Raw genomic sequence first — 19,363 nt, forward strand, 5'->3', positions numbered from 1 at the left:
CAATGGTGGAATGTCAAGATCGTTCGTACTGTGAAAGGAAACCCGGCGGGTTTCAAGAAGAACGTTCTCTGAAGGGTCAGTGAAAAGGCAACGGACGAGGAATCCCCACACCTAGTCATTGTTTGCATGCGAAGTGATCATTACGGCTGACCTGGACCATGGTTTCGTGCCATGGGAAAACCCACGGGAGCCCGCAACAGTGACACAATGCGAATAAAGACGCATAGCCCGAGGGAAGAACGCCGCGTTGCGTAGAAAATTGCTGTCTTGTTTCGTTGGCGCTTTTATTTCCATATGAATTTATATATGTATTTAACAGAACGTTCCACACGCCGTTTCATGCGCAGGCACACTAGTCCCAAGGAAAAACGATTCATATTTTCCTCAAGATTGTATGTACCAACAGTGATTCGTAAGTAAATGAAAACGCTGGATGATATTCGGGATTGTGAGTTGGTGGAAGGAAAGGTCGTATTTCTACATCAAGGGTGACTCCCTCCTTTTTTCATGGCCACAAGCTCCTTTTAGAAAGCATACTTGACGTGCTTTCGTTTCCCCCCTTACGCCGAGGGAACAAGTGAGTGAGAGCTTCGGCTAAATCCAATTCAAACATCATCGGGACTTATGCGCAGAAAGCATACACAATTCTTAAGGCAATTCTCCCTTAGGGTGGGGGAGGTGCATGACTTTTAATACTCCCCACCAGCTTCAGGGTACATCCTGTGCCATTTGAAACGTACCGATCCCGACCATTTCCCATTTACGGAACGCCGGACTGGAGCAACTTTTGGAGGACCGACTTGCAAAAGCGCACTGATAACCTCCATCTTATCGCGCAGCTACCGGGCAAGACACGGGTTCCCTACATATTTGTGTTCTTTAAGAAAAGCCGGCCATGGGCACGACATAAAGCGGCGGAACTTGGTGCGACACTTGGGAGACTTTCCGTTCCAAAATCTCCTGCTAATCACCAGCGCAAAAGGCAATTTCGTGGGAGTAAAATTTACTTGCAAATTCAATCTATACGATCCAAACCCTGGCTCGACGGTGGGAGTGGGGTGGAAAATTGCACTCGCGAGGTTTGTTAAAAGCTTTTTTTTGTTAGCTTTAATTTTAAACCTTCGTAAGGGAACACTCGTGTAAAGCTTATCTACTTTGTTGTACAATTGCTGTTTGTTATTATGTTATTTGTGTTATTTAAATTTACTAAAACTTTATCCACAAGTTCAATTGTTGAACTTTTATGCCTTTTTCATTTGCAGTGCAAACCCCTTCAATTATAATCCCTCGAAACTCAAACTAACCTAGTCGAAAGCGGCGATGCTTCCAGTTTATCATTAAGATTAATTTTTGCTGTTCCATAGCTGCGTTCACCATGTCTTGGGTCGAAAATTAGATGGTCGGTCACGATTTCCGACTTAACATGGGCACGGCTCCCGTTTCGATGTTTAGTAAACATGACTTGGTGTTTCCATATTTGTCTGCCGACTTGACTCGAGCCACTTGACCTGTCTCAAAACGCGATCGAGTACCTCCAGCGGGCCTTATCTCATCCGATCGCGCTGCAGTTCCAACGCTGCAGACCTCGGACCGGAGATGAGCAAAAATGGAGTGGAAAAAAAATGGTTCCGTCTGGTTTTGCGCGTCACTACGATCAAACAACGACGAGTCGCTTCGTTTATTTTGGACCGTCTGTGCCCGTGTTTTGTTTGCACACCGGACCAATTCGCATCCGTGTGTCGGTTCGCCCCTTGACAGATAGCATCAGACAGAATCCACTATGACGAGATATTCATCATTTGATAAATCCATTTTTGTTGATGTTACGTGTCGCTCAGTTTGACTGACTCAAAGTACCCTTGTGGTTGAAAACTCTTCTTTTTTCGTTTTTATTAAACTAGGAAGGGGGCCGCTCACTCCTTCAGCGACGATTGATGATGATATGATGAGTCGATAGAATTCTTCAACGGGAAAAAAGAAGAGTATTATTGTTAATGAGATTATCTCGATCCAAACGACTCGTGCGTTGGTGCAGCGTTTTGCACGAGACGAGTTATAAATCACACACCACTGAAAGCTTCATTGGGCCTTTTCCGGTCATTTGTCGGCATATTTACCCATACCCTTCGCTCCGTGTCCATCCACTGCCTAATCCATCAATTTGTAACTTGTTTGCGCACGGATAATGATAAAAACCGCAACGACATTGTCAGACAATAGGTGATGCAACATTTTGGAAATTAATTAAAAATGGCTATGTGATGGTAAAGCTTTTATTCTTGTCCACTTTGTTTTAGATTCAATTATCTCCTAGGTTGTACATTTGCTGCGAAAAGTTTCAACCTTCGAAGGAAGGTTTTTTCGTAACATTTGGTGCGGATGTGTTACAATTCCGGGGAAAAACCGAAAAGAAAGTTCTGCAGTAAGCAAAAGAAATAATATTTTTTTCCCACAAAACCCACTTTTTGTATGCTGCGTTAGCCTTTCATGTTTATTCTTTTCGTAGATTTCGCCGTCGGAGGCGCACAAAAACCCTGCCCAGTCTATCGTCTTACGGGCGAAGAATGCAAAAGTCGAGCATGAAGATGTGCTCGGCGGGAAGGAGTAATATACATTATTACATTTTTTTTGCCTCCATTTCCTTTGCGCTGTTTTCTCGACATGCGAATGGCTAGGATGGTCCGGACCTCAATCCAACGACTTTACGATGGGGTGGGTACGTCCGGTTCGGTCAGCAAAATTAAAATGAAACGTCTAATTAAATACGGTCCTTTTTTCTTTTGAAGAAGCAGGTGGGCGAAAAGGGTTCCATTTTGTATGGGTTTTTTTTCTCCGTTCCTCCAACGACTTCGTTGAGTTCAAGCCAAAACCGGAATCACTGTTGGCGCCAAACGTTTCCGAATTGGTGACATTAGCTGTGAAACCCCCAGACTCTGTTCGTTTGCATTGCAGCTCCTTGTGTCGTGACAATGGAAAAGTTTTCTGCTTTTCCCAAGATATTTCAATTCTCGGAAGGAACAAGGGAAGTCGCCTTGTCGACCAAGGGCCTGAAAATGGCCATAGTTGTAGGAGAAAATCTCGGTAAGCAAACGTACCCAACAAACATTCAGCTAAAAACAGGTCTAAACTCAGTTAAAGCTATAAAGTAAGCGTGTACATTTACTAGTTAAGGGTAGGTGAGATGATTCTTCTGTAAATTTTCCCAGAAAAGAGGTCTAGCAGCAGGCAAAATCAAGTGACTACGACCACAACCAATCTTAGTACACCTTTATCCTAACATCTAGCTGACCTTGAACTTTTCTCGCTGGGAATCTAAATCCACCGATTACCCACTTGCTGGAAACTTTTTCATCAAACCTAATTTTCCACCCATTCTGGACCGACGTTTTGCTTTGACTTACTTTTTTGTGGCGGTCTCGTACTTCCATACTTTTGCCAAACCTTGTCTACCAAACCAAACCGATCGGCCTCTGAAAAATGGAAGGAAAATTCCCCCGGATTGAAATTATTGTGCTAGAAAAGAGAAAATCAAGAAGTTTGTTTTCGATTGCTCAAATGAACGGCGATCCCCAGCCGCCCAAATCGGTATCTTTGATTTGATTGAAAGCACCGTTGGAGCACTGCCCGGTAGGAAAAGCCATTCGAGCAGACAGTCGACCTTCGCAGCGGGGGAATACAGTCGGTTTGGGATTTTCACTCCACAACGCCGGTCGAACGTTCATTTACAGTCTATTTCTCTCCCGCTAGGATCGGGGTCCCTTTTTTGGCTTGGGGTTTATATTTTCGTTTTTATTGCCAAAGAAAATTTGGTCAACCTAACCACCTCTTTGTAAGCCCATCGGACCTAACGTCGGATAACTTTTAACGGGCACAGTTCAAGGGAAACTGTTTTTCTTACTCGTCTGCGTGCGTCAATGGAGCTGAGAGCCGTTGGATTTGAGGTCGCATAAGACATTCCCAAACGACTGAACCGATAATGGAAAAGATCGGAGACAATCTTTTGGTTTTATGTTTAATTTTCGTTCGTGTCCCTGACGGCTTCATCTCCAAGACCAACTTTGCTTGGTTCATTTGCTACATGTTGTAATTATAACCAAACGAATCGGATTTCAAATTTATTTTGAATTTGAACGCAGCAAACTTCAGTGAAATGAAACGTACCTCATTATGATTCATATCAGTGCTTTTTAAAAATGCCATTAATTATCTTTGAAAATAATACTATTTGCATCAATTGATCTTGTTTAAAATTAATTGCGATAACGGTCAGTTTGTGACCATTACGTGTGTGTGGGAAAAATATGTGCGAGCGATGAGAAAGGGAACAAAATGGTAACCGGGTAGGTAATTCACTGATAATGGCTATGGTTTCAAACGCTTTCGCCTTCCTCTACCCAAATAGACCACAACGGTTAACCTCGACGACTGTTGTTCGGTAAACTGACACATATCTGATGCGTTTTTATTCATTACAAAAATATTTCAACAAGCCAGTGGCGATCCAATGCCATTGAATGAAATTTGTAATAAAATATCACCGTCAGTTATAATAAATTCACTTCATTTCATGCAGTTGCCCAATCTATATCTTTCTCGATGTCGTTTTCCATTCCGGAGCACCATAAGCTTATTGATGTTGAGTATGTATGTTTGAAAATGTGTGCCCTTCCATATCCCAAGCACAAGGGCAATGGGGCAATTTGGAACCAACGGTCAACGGTGGTAGCAAAATATTGTTGAGCGAAATGCGCGTGCAATAACACAAATGGACACGCAATCTCCATAAATAATTTAGCCCCTCGTCTAAATATGACCGCGGGTGAAAAGGAACTGTACTGCCGGAGGGCAGCATGAAATGTGGGGATGTACTGTACTTCTAAAAGCTTTCGCACACGCATATGTGAATGTTTTATTAATTTCGTTATGTTCAAGCCATATACCGCTTCGATATATGGTATCGTCTCTAGCCGCTTTAAGCACACAGTTTAAATCAGCTAGCGACCCAAATCGTCGACTGGTAACGTAACCGTTTCTACCTTTTTTATGCCGAAAGTTAATCTGCACAATAATCGTCTGCGATAAATAATGTTACAACATTACCACCATAACATGAAATAAGTCCTTCGTTGCACTAGAATAATAATAGAAGCAATGGAAACGAACTTAAACAGAACGAAAAGATTAATGGCATCGCTTCCGGGAATCAATTCTAAAAACTCGCTGGCCAGATCGTAAAACGGTAGTTGTAGCGTATTCCACACAGTTCCAATCCTGTGTAAACCCGCGCACTGATAGTAGCCTAATCCCGTACGCAGTTTTCCCCAGGTTAAACTGAGCCACTTTTCCCGCCCGGGAAGCTATCCACACATGCACGGCTTATCAGGATGGCATCCGTGGGAAAATTTATGAGCCTTCGCGGGCGTTTATTTTTCCCTTCCTGGATGCTGCCGAATGCGAATCCCTCCCCCCGCCCGCAAAAGTTCACGATGGTCGCGCGAAGGGACGGGATTTAAATTTGATTTTTAACGCGATCAGCCCATAATTCTTCTCGCGCTGCAAACGACCAGCTGGTCGCGACAGTCGGATGTCCTGTTCGGTCTGGACGAGGGAGAGCCGGGCTACGTGAGGTAGCTTTTTAATCGATTTTTCGTGTTTCCCTTAAAAGCATGGGAAATCATTCCTCTGACCTCGTGCCGGCGAGGGCGAGCGCAATCGAGCGATGAAAGGGTCGGAATATCGTTTTGCCGCGACGTCTTGATTGAGTTATGTGTCGGACGGGATCCGTTGCTCGATGGGAGGATTAAGAATTTATTTCTGACTCGAAAGGGAAAGAGGTTGCTTGCAATGCATTTTCTGGAGATCGAATGGAGCAAATCATAGTTCTTGAATCGAGTTTTCTTTGGTCGTTGTTAAGAATTTTTTTATTTCACACTTTTGTTGTTTTTATACCTAAGAATATTAAGAAAACACCAACCACAAATCGATAAAGGATCCAACAAAGGAATAGTTAACTACCTTTCCCTCGTTTAGCACGAGTGCAAGCAGTTTTTCTATTTGCCACCTGGAATGTCTTTGTTTGATCATAATTGTTCCCATCAGCAGGAAAAATGACCAGAACCACGAGAAATGAGCAGAACGAGAACTAAAAATTCCATCATCGACATAAAGACAAAGCGCATTCGGTTGCATTCCGTCCTGCCTTCCCAGCTTCCGGACAATCCCCCCTCCCCATACGATTTAATCGTTTCTCCGACGGACAACCCTGTTTTCACCTTTGCCAACGAAAAACATTCCATTCCGGAACCATCTTCGGGGAAAACAAACTGCCACTTCTTGATAATATACATTCCCTTCCAGGATCGGTGGGGGTTCGGTGGGGGGAAACGGAACTGTGCACCGGTGGGACTAAAAATTAAATTCCATTTTTCTTTCATGTCCGTGCCTGGTGTTCCTGCAAGTCTCGGTGGGACTCGGAGAAGTTTCTCTGTTTGCGGTGAAACGAAAGCGGTGTGGCTCTGTCACAACAGCTCTTTGTGAATGAAAATTCCAACCCCTAAACGATGCAACATATTGTTTTACTCCCGTCGGGTTCTCGGTCGACGCATTGCACCGGACATATTCAAGTGTGTTCTTATTGATATTCCACTTGAACCTACTTGTTTCCATCCGATTATCACGAAAGCTGTTAAAACTTCTCGTAAACTAATCAAAGTAATGGAAATCATGTAGAAAGTACTTCAAAATCGATGATTTCAAAAGGTTGTTTGCAATCCAGGAAAGTTTAATCAATGAGATTGCTGATAAACCGATATTGCATCAAGAGCACAAACAAAAAGGTCCTTAGTCGATTACTTTTTCTATCGACCTCACTTTGTAACCTAGAATTAATTCTAGTTTAGCTAAGCACATCTTTTAGAACAGAATCAACAATGAAATTACTTTTAAATTATATTTTATACACTGTTCCTGTAGTATAAATTGTGTTTTCATGTAATTTTTCTCAAATTTAAATCATCGTTCCACAGAATCATGCGCATGGTAATCACTTCGCTCGAGAATATTAATTGTCTTTTAAATCACGCTTCACCAAACCAAACGTCCTTCCCGTCTCGTGTGGACGATGCAAGGATGCTCTCTAGCAGAAAGTAGATTTCCGAGCCAAATTCCGCTTATCTTGATCCTTGCGGTTGCTGTTGGCACCCGGGTGCTGCCGCTGACAGCATGATTATTTCCATATCATGTTCTACCCCGGCAGTTTCCGTCGTCGCCATCGCCGTCGCCATTATCGAATCGTTCTACGCTCGGACCACTCGTTTAGCTCGTTCGGTGGTCCCGGGCGACGGGCGTCCGGATTGGGGGGGCTGAGGGAAAACGGCCAAAACGGCGCCCTATTTCGAGTCCAGCGGTCCGTTGCGGTTCAATTTTTGTTTTTCCTTTTTTTCCAGCTCCGTTTCCCGGCGAAACCTTTGAACTTATCGCCGCTGGAAGTGTACGAATAATGGAAAAACTGGTCGTCCCTTTATCTTGGGCCGATTTCTTGTGCGGATCGGGAGTGCTTTCGCTTGTTTCGGTCCTTTTTTTTTTCCTCCGAGCGTCAAACCCCCCGGAGGACCGGTCGCGTCACTTTATTTTCGTTGCGTGTTTCAATTCGCTGACAGTTTTCGGCTCTCGAGGCGGCCGACGTCAGCTCGTGAGTGGGAAACTAGGAACGGCCAGGCCGCAGTCTTCTCCGTCCAGTGAGGATTGGGCCGAGGTTTGGTAAAGTATCCCGCAAAAGTGCGTGATTTCATTTTGCTGTTCACTTGTTCTACTTCTTCCTCTCGAAAAGCAAGAAAGAAATCAAAGATAATCATTTCGCGAAACAAACCGGCATGCGGGAGTAAATTGTGTTCTTCACCGTTTTGTTTCCTAGAGTCCCCCTCCCGTCCCCCTCCCCCGCCCACATGCGTTCGCCAAGCGAACAATCCACCAGATTCGCCCGGTTGGGAAGATTATTGTGTTTGCTAAGAAATATACTCATCACCCTCCGCGCTCCAACCCCAGCCCCTCGGCGATGGGAAATTTGTGTCGTAGGCATAAAAAAGCGGCGGCCAAGCTCTCATACGCCTTGGTCACTTAGCGGTTTCGGTACACCGGGCCCTAGCCCTTGGCCGGAGCAAAAGTGTGCAAAATTAAATTAAATGAATAATTCAGTCCAAAGCGGAGTTCGTAGGCTTTGTGACACGCTTTTACAGCCGGGTTTTGTTTTCCCGGTGGGTGGGGGGAAAGCTGCAGGAAAAACTTTAATGAGATTTCTTCCCGTGTGTCAAGCTCGTAAATATGCTTGGGCCCCCCCGAAAGAATCAAAATACGCTTTCCATGCGCCCGCCTCGTGCGCTGCAGCACATTTTATGGCGGTTTTATTAACGCTCGAGGATAGGGCACTGGCCTAATATTTTGGCGCAGGAAGATAAAAGTGAACGTCGGCCCGGAGCGTGGACGAATGGAGAGTTTCGGGATGTTGTTGTTGCGGGATTTTTTTTTATTTTGCTCTCCTCCCAATTTTCGATGATACTGCTCCTGCTGGACCCGCGTTGATCGTCAATTTTATCTTTTTTGTCGCTTCATTTGGATTTCCCTGTAAAACCAGCGCCGGTCTCCGGTTTTATTCCATCAAGTTTTGTCAGACAAGTGATTAATGGCCTGCCGGCGGTGGACGCCAGGACACCATCGCGCGCGCGTGTTTTGTGCAACGGAAACTCCGGACGCTAAATAACAAGTAGTAAATTCGTACGATATTAATGGCCACGGGTTGCGACTGGGAAACGGGACCCTGGAGTTACGGGTTTTTCGGTGTTGCCCGCTTGTTTCGAACTGCTCTGGGCACAAACACAGCGACGGACAGGGAGGAAGTTTCGGTTTTTGAAAAATTGCATTTTAATGCTCGACAACTGTGTCAACAACCGGATGGATTTAGGCGACTTTCCAGGGAACGGGGTGGATTATGGAACGGGATTTGGATTGCTTAGGAAGAGAAAACATTCTACTTTAGTGTGTTTGCACATATTGCGAATTGTAACTCAATTATTCTAAATCATTTTTCTGTTGTTAATGTCGTCTCAATTAACCTTATTTAAAATTAAACATTCATGCAATGGATCGAAATAACTTTTGATAAACATATCAAACATTTTTGCTATCGAAATTTCGTCGCTCTTTGAGGCATCAATCGCATAATAAAATTATCAAAAATGTAATCCAGTTCCACTCTCTGCGTTCCAAAAAATCCTTTGCAATCGACACCTTGCCGGAAAGTATTTCGTCATAATCTGTTCTAGCCTCAGGGGGGAGAAGATTTTTCAATTTTCGTTACACATATCGACATATTATGAATTATTTATGATCCACACGTTCGCCCACGCTTCCATACCTCACCGATTTCGTGCGTTGAAAATTGTGAGCGTAACGTGAATCCAACCAAGAAATTCGTCAGTGCGCGAATGAAGGCATTACATTTTTTTTCTTCCGAAACCCGATGAAAGGACGTGTTCAATTTCATGGGACAAAGGGGGCTTTTTGAATATTCTGGTGTTTGTTGTTGCCTCGCAGCATATAGATGGCACGGTTTTGCATTCTTTTTTGCTAATCTATGAATATTATTTAAGGTGCTTAAAATTTTTACCACAAACCGGAAAGATTAAAAACCTCCCCGAACGATTGAAGCTCGTATGAAAATAAAGCCTTTTAAAATGGGACCATAAAAGTAGCTCACCTTCGCTGCGACATCATCACTGTGATGCTCTACACCATCATCATCGTCATCATCATCGCCAGCATGATCAACAAAGACGGTTGGAGGGGGTGGCGTTTCATTTGGCCAATCTGTACGCATCTACCGCCTGTAGTGTGCGCGATAAGTGGGCGAAAAATTGTGCGTTGTTGTGTTTTCCACGGACCAAACAATAATAACCAGCCATTGTGCTGGCGCCGATGGCTGGGCGGGATGGTATAAATAAGCGCCGGAAATCCGATTACTGCTTAAAATATGGCACAACCGAAGTCATAACGAATGGAAGAACCAGGCAAAACAGGAAACTCCCGAGCCACCGGAGTGAATGGTTATAAATAAAAATCCTCGCCAGGGTACGCCTCGACGGCAAAACACACCGAAGGCCGATTTTGGGAGCATTGATTGGGCTTCCTTTTGTTACATGTAAAGGATTTCCTGTCCCCTATCTGTGCAGTGTGGAAAGGAAAAAAACCCAACGCGAGCGACGAAGGGTGGACGGTGCAACTTTAGGTTCCAACTCGGGCATTTTTATCAACCGAACCGGGAGCAAAGAGGCTGAATGGAGTCGAAAGGCATGAAATTGAAACATTCTCGGCGCAGTGTGATAAATTTCCGGAGCGAAAGAAAGGTGACCGAATTAATCTGATTTCGCACACGTCTCGGAAGTACGGAAGGGAGGGCGAAGGGGGAGAGGGAGACAAAAATCTGGGAATCCAGACGGGATCCTTTAAAAACCCATAACCAGATGGAGCTCAACGGTAGCGAAAGGATACAAGCGTTCCACCTGGAGCATCCTGGGAAGGAAATTGGGTGGGTTGTCTCGGAAAAGTTGTTACGAACACACCCCATCCGTGCGCCCGGAGTTTTCCAGCTCCCCGCACTGCGCCGTTTGGCTTCGTGTTTTGGATTGTTGTTGTAAAATTAAACGACACAAACATTGTTCACAACTGTCAACCGCGTTCCGATGGGATCGGAACACGTCCCGTAAAAAAGGACGGGCAAAAAAAAGGAACCAAAATTAAAGAAAAAAATACAACAGATACAACTTCCAGCAGCGCGCTGATGGAGAGCGGAAAATCTTACCCTTCAGCCCACGCGACGTTGGCCCCGGAAGTTGCTACAATCAGGCCCGAGACTAGAAGAAGTTTGTAACTTTTCTCCTAGACGTCTTCGTTAAGGATTTTCCCCGGTGTCTGCCGAGTAGCTGCCTTTTGTTCCAAGGGCGAGAATAAGAAAAGTATGTGTGTGTGTGTGCGTGCATCTGTGGGAAGGCAGTTTGTCAGATCCAAAGCATGGAAAATCCGTGCCATGTAAGCGTGGCTTCGGGTCTTTTTTGTTTTTCTTCGTTATCATTACTCGTGTCGCTTCTCGAATCGAACCAAACGCTCAAAAGCAAAGCATCTGGTTTGGACAGAAGTTGTTCCGGAGCGAACAACACATACTTCGGGCACACCGGAGCTTTCTTTTGCGAAGCAGAAAGTTGTGACAGAGCGTTTAAAATTGTACACACCATTGTTGGACATGCTGTTCGGGTCCATCTGTAGCATGTTCGGAACCGTGTACGCTACTCAGCTGGCTCGAATGTAGATGGAATCGTACCGAGCCCTCGAGTAGTTCGAAAAAGCACACACATACATCTCATGCATTATCACTTCTAGACAATCTGGAGAAGTTGTGCGAATGAAGGCATGGAAATATTATGCAGATGGGCTATGACGAGCAAGTTTGTGGGCATACTTCGCAGATGGATCGGTAAAGAGATAGGATACATGCGCCGAATGGCAAATTAAACGATAACTTAGTAGCATTTTCATTGCGCAAACAAATGAGGCAAAGGGAGATCTCCGGCGAACTATTTATCAATTAAATTAATCAAATTGAGCGATAATGGTATCGCTTTGCTGCCAATCAACCTTTTATCCGGATTACTTGTCTGCTATGTTGCCGGCATAAATAATAACGAATGAAGTATTGTAGCTAATTGATTATACCAATTGATGACATTAATTAATCGATGTACTAAATGTAGTTTGCAAACGATTTTTATACATAACAGGACCCATTTGTTTTTCAAAATATATAAGAATGAAAATGTGTAAGTTGACGCATCTTCATCAAAATCATTAATCATGTATTTCTGGTATTATTAATCTTATGTAAAATGCTGACAAATAAATTTTAAATTTGTTAACCATTTATAATACAATTAAACGTTAATGTCATGCTAATGCGTGCAAAAACAGTTTTAAATTATGTTGACTAAATGGTATACATACGGAAACATTCATGCTGGAGTAAATTCAAGATATTTTCTTTCTGCTTCTCATTTCCATAATAATCGCTTTCCTTAACACAAATAATATTCTTTGCTTCAAATTAATCCTCGCTTTGACACTAGAACTCACGATGAGCTCTTGGCTGCCTGCCCTGAAACTAATCATAATACGCCCCGCTGTGCTCGGCACCATCAAATGTCACTCGATTTGTGGATGTTCTGTTTTTTCTCCGCACTCAATTTCACCCCGGACGGAAAACCCGCGACTTTCCTCTACTCCCAGCGAGCGCGAGTGAAGTGAATAAATATTTGACAACTGGTTTCGTTTAATTACATTCCAAGAATGAACCATTGTAATGTCCCCTACGTTTAGCATACGAGTGTTCGCTCGTGTGCGGTTGGGCGACGGTTTGACTGACTGGTCTGGTAGTGTTTTCCTCGTGCCGCGTGTCAGCCAGGCTCAACACCACACTCTCATCATGGTCTCCTCCTCGGGCACTCCATACCCTGACCCACGGTAGGGCCTTCGTCCTTAACCCTTTCCCGGTGGCACTTGAGGGTGTTTTCGGATCAGTGAAATTAAATTCTTGCGGAAAGTAAGCGTCTTCCTTCGCGCAACCAACAACAGTTTTGCAGTAATTAATCGCACATTCGCAAGGAGGTGCCCTGCTAGCCCTGCGATGATGTATCAAAAACGAACGGAGTGAATTTTCAACAGACGCGTTCGGAGCCCTATTCACACATCAAATCAACCGCCTGCCACGATCCGATGTGTCGTTTGCCTGTGGCTCGTAAAATTACCAGTAGAAACACGTAGGCGTCAACTAACGAACCGGCGGCAGGACGTGGATCAGCCTTGGCTGGGATAATAAAATTGTACCGTTTCGTGTTTGCTATGTAAAATTGATTAACACCACGCGTGCGTGTCGTGGTACAAACTGTCACTCTGAGCTTGGTGTTCATTGTTGGCGTGGACGGATAAATATATTTTTCTCTCCAAACCGAAAGCCATATTACATTTTTTCCCTTGCTTGACAACTGGCTGAAACGAAAACAAGTTTAATTATAATATGACCGGAATATTGTTTAAAGCTCGAGCGAAAACATTTCCAGCGTGTCGTGAGAAGAAGCTTGGAGGAAGATAAAAGAAAGTAACCATACAATTACACCCCTTCCGGCGCTAAGGTCTTAAAATTTCGATCCAAAAGGAAGCTTTAGCGCTCATGCAATATTTGCACAGGAGAAGAAAAGCGGGCCCTGAAACCGTCGGGCTCATCCCACGCGCTTGCCGGTGAATGACGAAATGCGACAAGGGCAAAAACAATACGAAATTAACATACAACAACAGGCAACCGCGCGCCCGACCAAGAACAAGGACTCAACAAGGACGATACGTCGCCGGAGTGCGTTGCGGACGTTCATATTTCGCATCATGCATAATTTACAGCTCAACGACCGAGCGTCTGTTCTTCGAAACGATGGAATAATTCTCCCCGTGAATGGCGAGCGTTCGTGTGCCGCTTTCTGCTATCAGTGCGACAATATCCTTCCCGGCCGCCAAATATTGACACAAGACATTCGGGGAAATGCTAAAACTATGGCGTACCAGACCAGAAAACCGCACGCCCCAATCCTTGCTTCGTGCGCGGATGTTTCACATACGGGAACATAGGAATTTTGTGCCAAAACTTATGCTCAACCAATCTTCTGCGCGGTGCTGTATGGAAACCAAGCACGAAGCAAAAAGGAAGGTGTCAGCTGCGTCAAACATGATGCAAAACGTTGCCGCACGAGGAAAAGGATTCCCGGCCGCAGACGCAAACCCCAGAGCGGATGGCAAAAGATACCACCGTTGATGGATGTTCGTCATAAGTTTTTGTTTATTTCCTCGTCCGACCTCGGCCCGATGGTGGGAAGGAAAGTTTTCGCGTGCAGTTTCGCGGTTACTGTAATTAGGCAACTATCATTCATTCGGTGTCCCGCTCCTGGACGGTTGCGGACGGTGGTTTTCTCGAGGGGGTGAGATCGTTGCCATCGGCGTGGAAAGTTGGTTGGTGAAATGAATCGGTTTTTATTTGCGAAACACAAGTGCAAACTTTGCACTTTGCCTTGTTGCGTGGGAAAGATGATCCCACTCGGGATCCGCATTGGCAGATGAAGTTGGGTTTAATTTTGATGGTGGAAGATATTTGAGACAGTTTGTAATTTTTTTTTGTGGAGTATATTGGTGTTGAAAATTATTATGATTTTTCAATGCCTTCAGTTATTTTGATGACACTTATATTCATCTTTTTGCTTCATAAATCATTCAACTTTGGTAGCCCACAAAATCATCAAGTTTCTCAAGCGGATTAATTTGAAACACTGGTAACTAAGAGCGCCCTCTGTCAAAAGAGTTGAATTATAATTTATTAATCTTATTATTACTCAAAAAAAAACAATACAACCAACACGGTTTTCTTAGGTTCGGATTGGATAAATTATTACCGGGGTCATTTTTATTTTTGCCATATCTCCATTGCCGGACATCGTTCGGGAAACCAATGGTTCCGGCCCGATGGCAACAATCGATTGCTACAGAAAATTGGCTTAATCAACGAAACCCGCTCGGTTGGCTCCACAAGGATTACTTCGTGCCCTCGCCCCGCCGGGGCTTTAATCTTTCCCAGTCATATGGAACCACCGTACGTGTGTGTGTGTTTGTGCCGCATGTACGGAGCATAATTTTACTTCTGCTGTTCCGCTGATTGTTTGCTTCCACTGTTGGTACAACAATTTACCCTCGCAGTCCGCTGAAACCCTGGCGGTGGCTAGCAACGTTTGCTTGCTGGGTTTGTTTTTAGCTTTTGTTTCCGTTTTATTTTCCCCTTCAATCGTGTTTTTTTCCTACTTTCTTTTTCTTTACAATCCTATCCGAGAAGGAAAAGCAATCATTTTCATCCTGCATCGAATGTCCTTTGAGTACACCATTAGGAGTAAAACAGAGCGCACCAACGGGGAGGATGGGGGTGGGGAGGGTCATAAGTTGTTTGTTTGTTTGCTCGCATACCCACACAAACACACACGAACATACTCCTAGACGTAAGGACCCCTCGTCGTGGTCGTTGGCGCGCTCCGTACGTCGGTAAATTGGATTCCGTCCGGACTTGGGGCTTGGACTTCAGACCGGAAGGATTTAGCGAACGACGGTGCGCTTGTTGGCGTCTCCGGGCTTCGCTCGCCGGGCTTCGGGACCGACTTTACCTTCTGGAAGTGATTAATCCTTCGGAAGCTGTCGTTGAGACTGCCTTTTTATTTCGTGCTCGTTGCTATTTGATCGTTGTTTGAGCTAGAATTTGTCGTTTGGTACGGAGCGCGACAAATGGACCTTACCGTAACCCCATCCGGACTATGTTCTTTTCGGTGTCTCGTCTCGCTGTGGCTCGGCCAAGAAATCCCAAAGTAAATCACGCACTCTTGAACCAGCGAAATCCCAAAGGACAGATGGCTGTCGAGTTGAATCTTGAAGACCGCAGAACAACGAACGAAGGTCCGTTTTCTTTCGAGACCCATAATTGTTTCACCCGATTCGAGAGCGAAACATGGCGAAAGGATTCAGAACAGAGAAAACTCGGAAGGGAAGTGAGTAAAATGGTACATGTCAACCGATAAATCATAAACCACCGTTCGCTTTCCACCAACGGTTACGATCGAGTTGAATGGACGCTGCAGATTATTGTCCAGTTGATTTCTTGTTCCCGGGGTGGAAAGTACTTTTCCCGGGAAACGTAGGAGAAGCTATAGCTCACAGTGGAGTGGGGGTTCCAAAGCTACCGAACCACCGGCCGTGACGTGATATATGGAATTATGGCTTTTTTGATCATGAATTATTGCCGTGACGGTCTCATGTTGGGTGCGAGATTGGGCGTACGGCGCGACCATCTGCTAATGCCCGTTCCTGGACCCATTTTCCACCGATAGCATCTAAGGCTATTGCTCCGAGCAGGGAGTAAAAGTGATGTGATTTGATTTCCTTCTACCTCGGGTCGTAGAACTAGACGATGGAAGCATCGTATGCCTACGGCGGCACAATCCTCCTGGCGAAAATAACCCATACTTTTGATCCGAAACGGAAAATACGGTTTAAAGAAAGAGGGTTTAAAATGATGTGTCCTCCTTAACCCATCGAAAGGTCGTTGCCATGGAAGCACGACGCTTGCATGAAATGTGGCGGTGTGTATTTTTGTTTAAATCCCCATTGGCAAAGCATGCTTCGCATCGCATCATTAAACTTCCCGACTGTGGCGTTTTCTCGTCGATTGGCTCGTGGGTTCACTTCTACCTTTACCAACCAGCACGCGCTCCATAAGTTCAAATCGGGTCGATAAGCCAATCCAATTAGGGCATGATTTAAAAATCGCTCGCCGAAAGCCCCAAAAAACATCCCCACGGCGTACGGCGGATTGCCTACTTTCGGGCGTGCCTTTTCCTTCCCATCGATCGGAACGGTTGCGCTCTCGAGGGCACGAAGCACGAATCTTCATCATATTTGGGGACGCAATTTCCCTTCCAACGGTGGCCTCTTTGGCCCCTCCCCGCCCATGGTACCTCTTGGCATCCTTGGATATTGGCGGATAAACTAACTTGCACATTCTTGCCGGTTGACAACGCCCTTTTGATTAATACCCGCAGGCGAGTTTATATTTTGGCAACGCAGCGCCGAACGTTCGGTTCGGTTTCGGTTTATAAATTTTCAATTTCGATCTCATCGGAGCGTGGTGCAGCTTCGACTTCTATTAGCGCGAGCAATCTTACTCAACTGTATACTAATGAGGTTCGTTTTCTGCTTTTTCTTTCCAGGTAAGCACAAGCGGCTCAAGGACGAAGAACACGCCACCCGATAGGACTATTATTTGTGGACGACGATTGACCGACGAATTTTGGAATGGTATTGTGGGGGACCGAAAAATCTAGGAATGAACAACTCTTATCCATAAATCAACTGCCCTAAAATAGCCACAGATTTGGTTCGCTTTCGAATGGTTCGCGTTTCCGAAAGTCAACCACAATCGCACGCACGACTGCCTGGCTCGATCGATCGCTAGCGCTCCACCTTCCACGAGTGGGACCTTCCTCCCTCAGTGGGACACACACAAGCACACAAACCGGCAGCACTCTCGGGGGAAATTTGCGCCGTGAAGGTGAAGAAATTAAGACCCAACCCAAACCGACCCGACCGTCACCGGCCGCAAGAGCGCACCAGCGGAAGTTCTTCGGTACATTCTTGCGAAACAATTCCGTTATAGGATTTTCTTTCAGCCGGTGCTTTCTGTTTGTGCTATCTGTGCAAGTCAACCCCCGCCCCTCGCGTTGTCTCGCCAAGGATAAATATGGCCGCACACCACGAACGGGCCGATGATGATGCCGATGCCAAACACGATGACGATGATGGAGACAGATTTAAGCTCCCCGCGTTGCTGCTATTTGCATATCTTACTCACTCATCTCCGGCGGGCGCCTTGGCGCCTGTGGAAGTGGCGGGTGGACATACCGTTTGACGGAAGGCAGTCGCTCCACAATGTAAGGAAGTAAGAACTAAAACCAACAAGAATTTGTTCAAATATTAAAACAACGTCTCAGTGGCGAATGGCGGGTGCCGGAACCTTCCTCCCGCTACGGTCGGTAAATCCGAACACACGCACGTCAAGCGCGTCGTTGGGCACTGGGGGAAAACCACCCGGGCACGAGCGGGAAACGGCTCGCCCGTTCCGGCGATGGTTCCGGAATTCCAAAGATGAAAAGTACGATCAAAAGAATGTCATTGTCAGGGGCCTTTCTTGCCTATGTTAATGGAAAACTCGTCCCCGACCGAGAAGCAAACGAACCGTGCCCACACCACCCACCCCCAGACGGTTACCCTTGGCTCGATTGTTCTTGGAGATGGGAACCCTGCCCTGACTCGGGAATGGCATTCGGTTCCGGCGACCGAAAGTTGGTGGTTTTACAAAAAGTTTTCCAAAACCGAAAGGAGTTTTTTAATTGTTGTTCCTTCCGCTCGGCTGTGGCCGAGGGTGGTGGGGGAAGGGTGTTGTTTCCTGGCCCGATAATGGTACCGGATCGGCGTCTGCATGAATTATTCATCGTGGTCTCGTAACCGATGCGCTCGTGGTCGCTCCATTGTCACCACAATGCGCAAACGACCCAACTGGGCGCGCGTGTCTGTGTGTGAACCTTACTCGGTTCGGGTATCCGGTTTCCGACGGACACCGCCCCCTTCCCCAGCGTCGTCTTGTCGATGTGTCACGTCTCCGGCTTTGGCATCGGCGCTAAAGATGATGATGCAAAAGATGATGTCGTGCCCGGGGAGTTTCGAGTGAGCACCACGGAACGTTTGATGCTTGCTGCCGACTTCCGGTCCGGATCGACCTGTAAACTGGGCGCCCTCCCCCGGATAACAAACTAGGAATTGTAAACGACCGTGCGCCTCCACCGAAAGGTGCGGATGATACGACCGGGCTTCCGGTCGGTCCCTGCCACGTCCATTCATCCATTCGACCGTTGATGACGTGATACACGGCATTAAATTACTTTCATTGTAACCAAGTCACGTATGCTGATTACAAACTTTTGTGCTTACGTCCTCGACCCATGCGTGTGTGTGTGTGTCTGAGGTCTTCCGGCACCTTCAAGACGATGCTCGTTCTGCGGATGTTCTACTTGCTGATCTGTAGCCTCTTTTCCACCCACGTCTCCTCGTCCGTCGTTGCCGTTTCCGGTAAACATCTTACGCGGCCCTCCCTTACCCCGGAAGAAGGAAGCTGTCGATGTGCGATTCCATAGCGAATTGTTCTGCGAAACGAACCGAACCGAGTCGTCAAGTCATCACGATTTGACACATTTCGCTCTATGTCTCGTTTTCCGCTTGCCGCGTTCACTCTGGGCATTGGAGAGCTTTTCGAAATCTGCCGACGATTGATAGTGGTTGATGATGCTTATCCACGTCCTTGGACCACGCTACAGGGACCATTGCGCTGTGCGGACCGGAGGGCGGGGTTGGGTTTATCCATCGTCGGCTCCGGAATAGCTTGTGGGCGATAAATGATGTTGGCGTCGGTGCCGTAATGCCGGCGCTTGTACGTCGTGCAGTATCGGACCGTTTCCACCGCGGGAACAACACAACGCTGTGGTGGAGGAAAACAAAGCACACGACGGACTCTGGAACTCTGGTTGTCCATGAAAGGAAGCGGGCGAAAACGGTTGTCAACATGCATACGTTCGTTGGTTCACCTCGAGCGTGTACGTGTCGTTACTTTCCCCGAGGTTCGGTCACACTGACGCCA

At 46.0% G+C, this 19,363-nt stretch overlaps 1 protein-coding gene across 4 annotated transcripts in view; it reads left to right on the forward strand.

Moving 5' to 3' along the window:
- LOC131286169 (complexin) overlaps positions 1-19,363 on the forward strand; it is a 92,054-nt gene that overhangs the window by 6,645 nt on the left and 66,046 nt on the right. The window contains exon 2 of one of the 4 annotated variants that reach the window (XM_058315068.1): positions 3,650-3,652. The exons of the other annotated variants lie outside the window; for them this stretch is intronic. Within the exon in view, the coding sequence (XP_058171051.1) occupies positions 3,650-3,652 (3 nt within the window). The remainder of the gene's footprint in view (positions 1-3,649; positions 3,653-19,363) is intronic. 4 annotated transcript variants of the gene reach the window in all.

This window comes from Anopheles ziemanni, chromosome 3 (genome assembly GCF_943734765.1).
Source record: "Anopheles ziemanni chromosome 3, idAnoZiCoDA_A2_x.2, whole genome shotgun sequence".
In the NCBI taxonomy this organism is placed as follows: Eukaryota; Metazoa; Arthropoda; class Insecta; order Diptera; family Culicidae; genus Anopheles; species Anopheles ziemanni.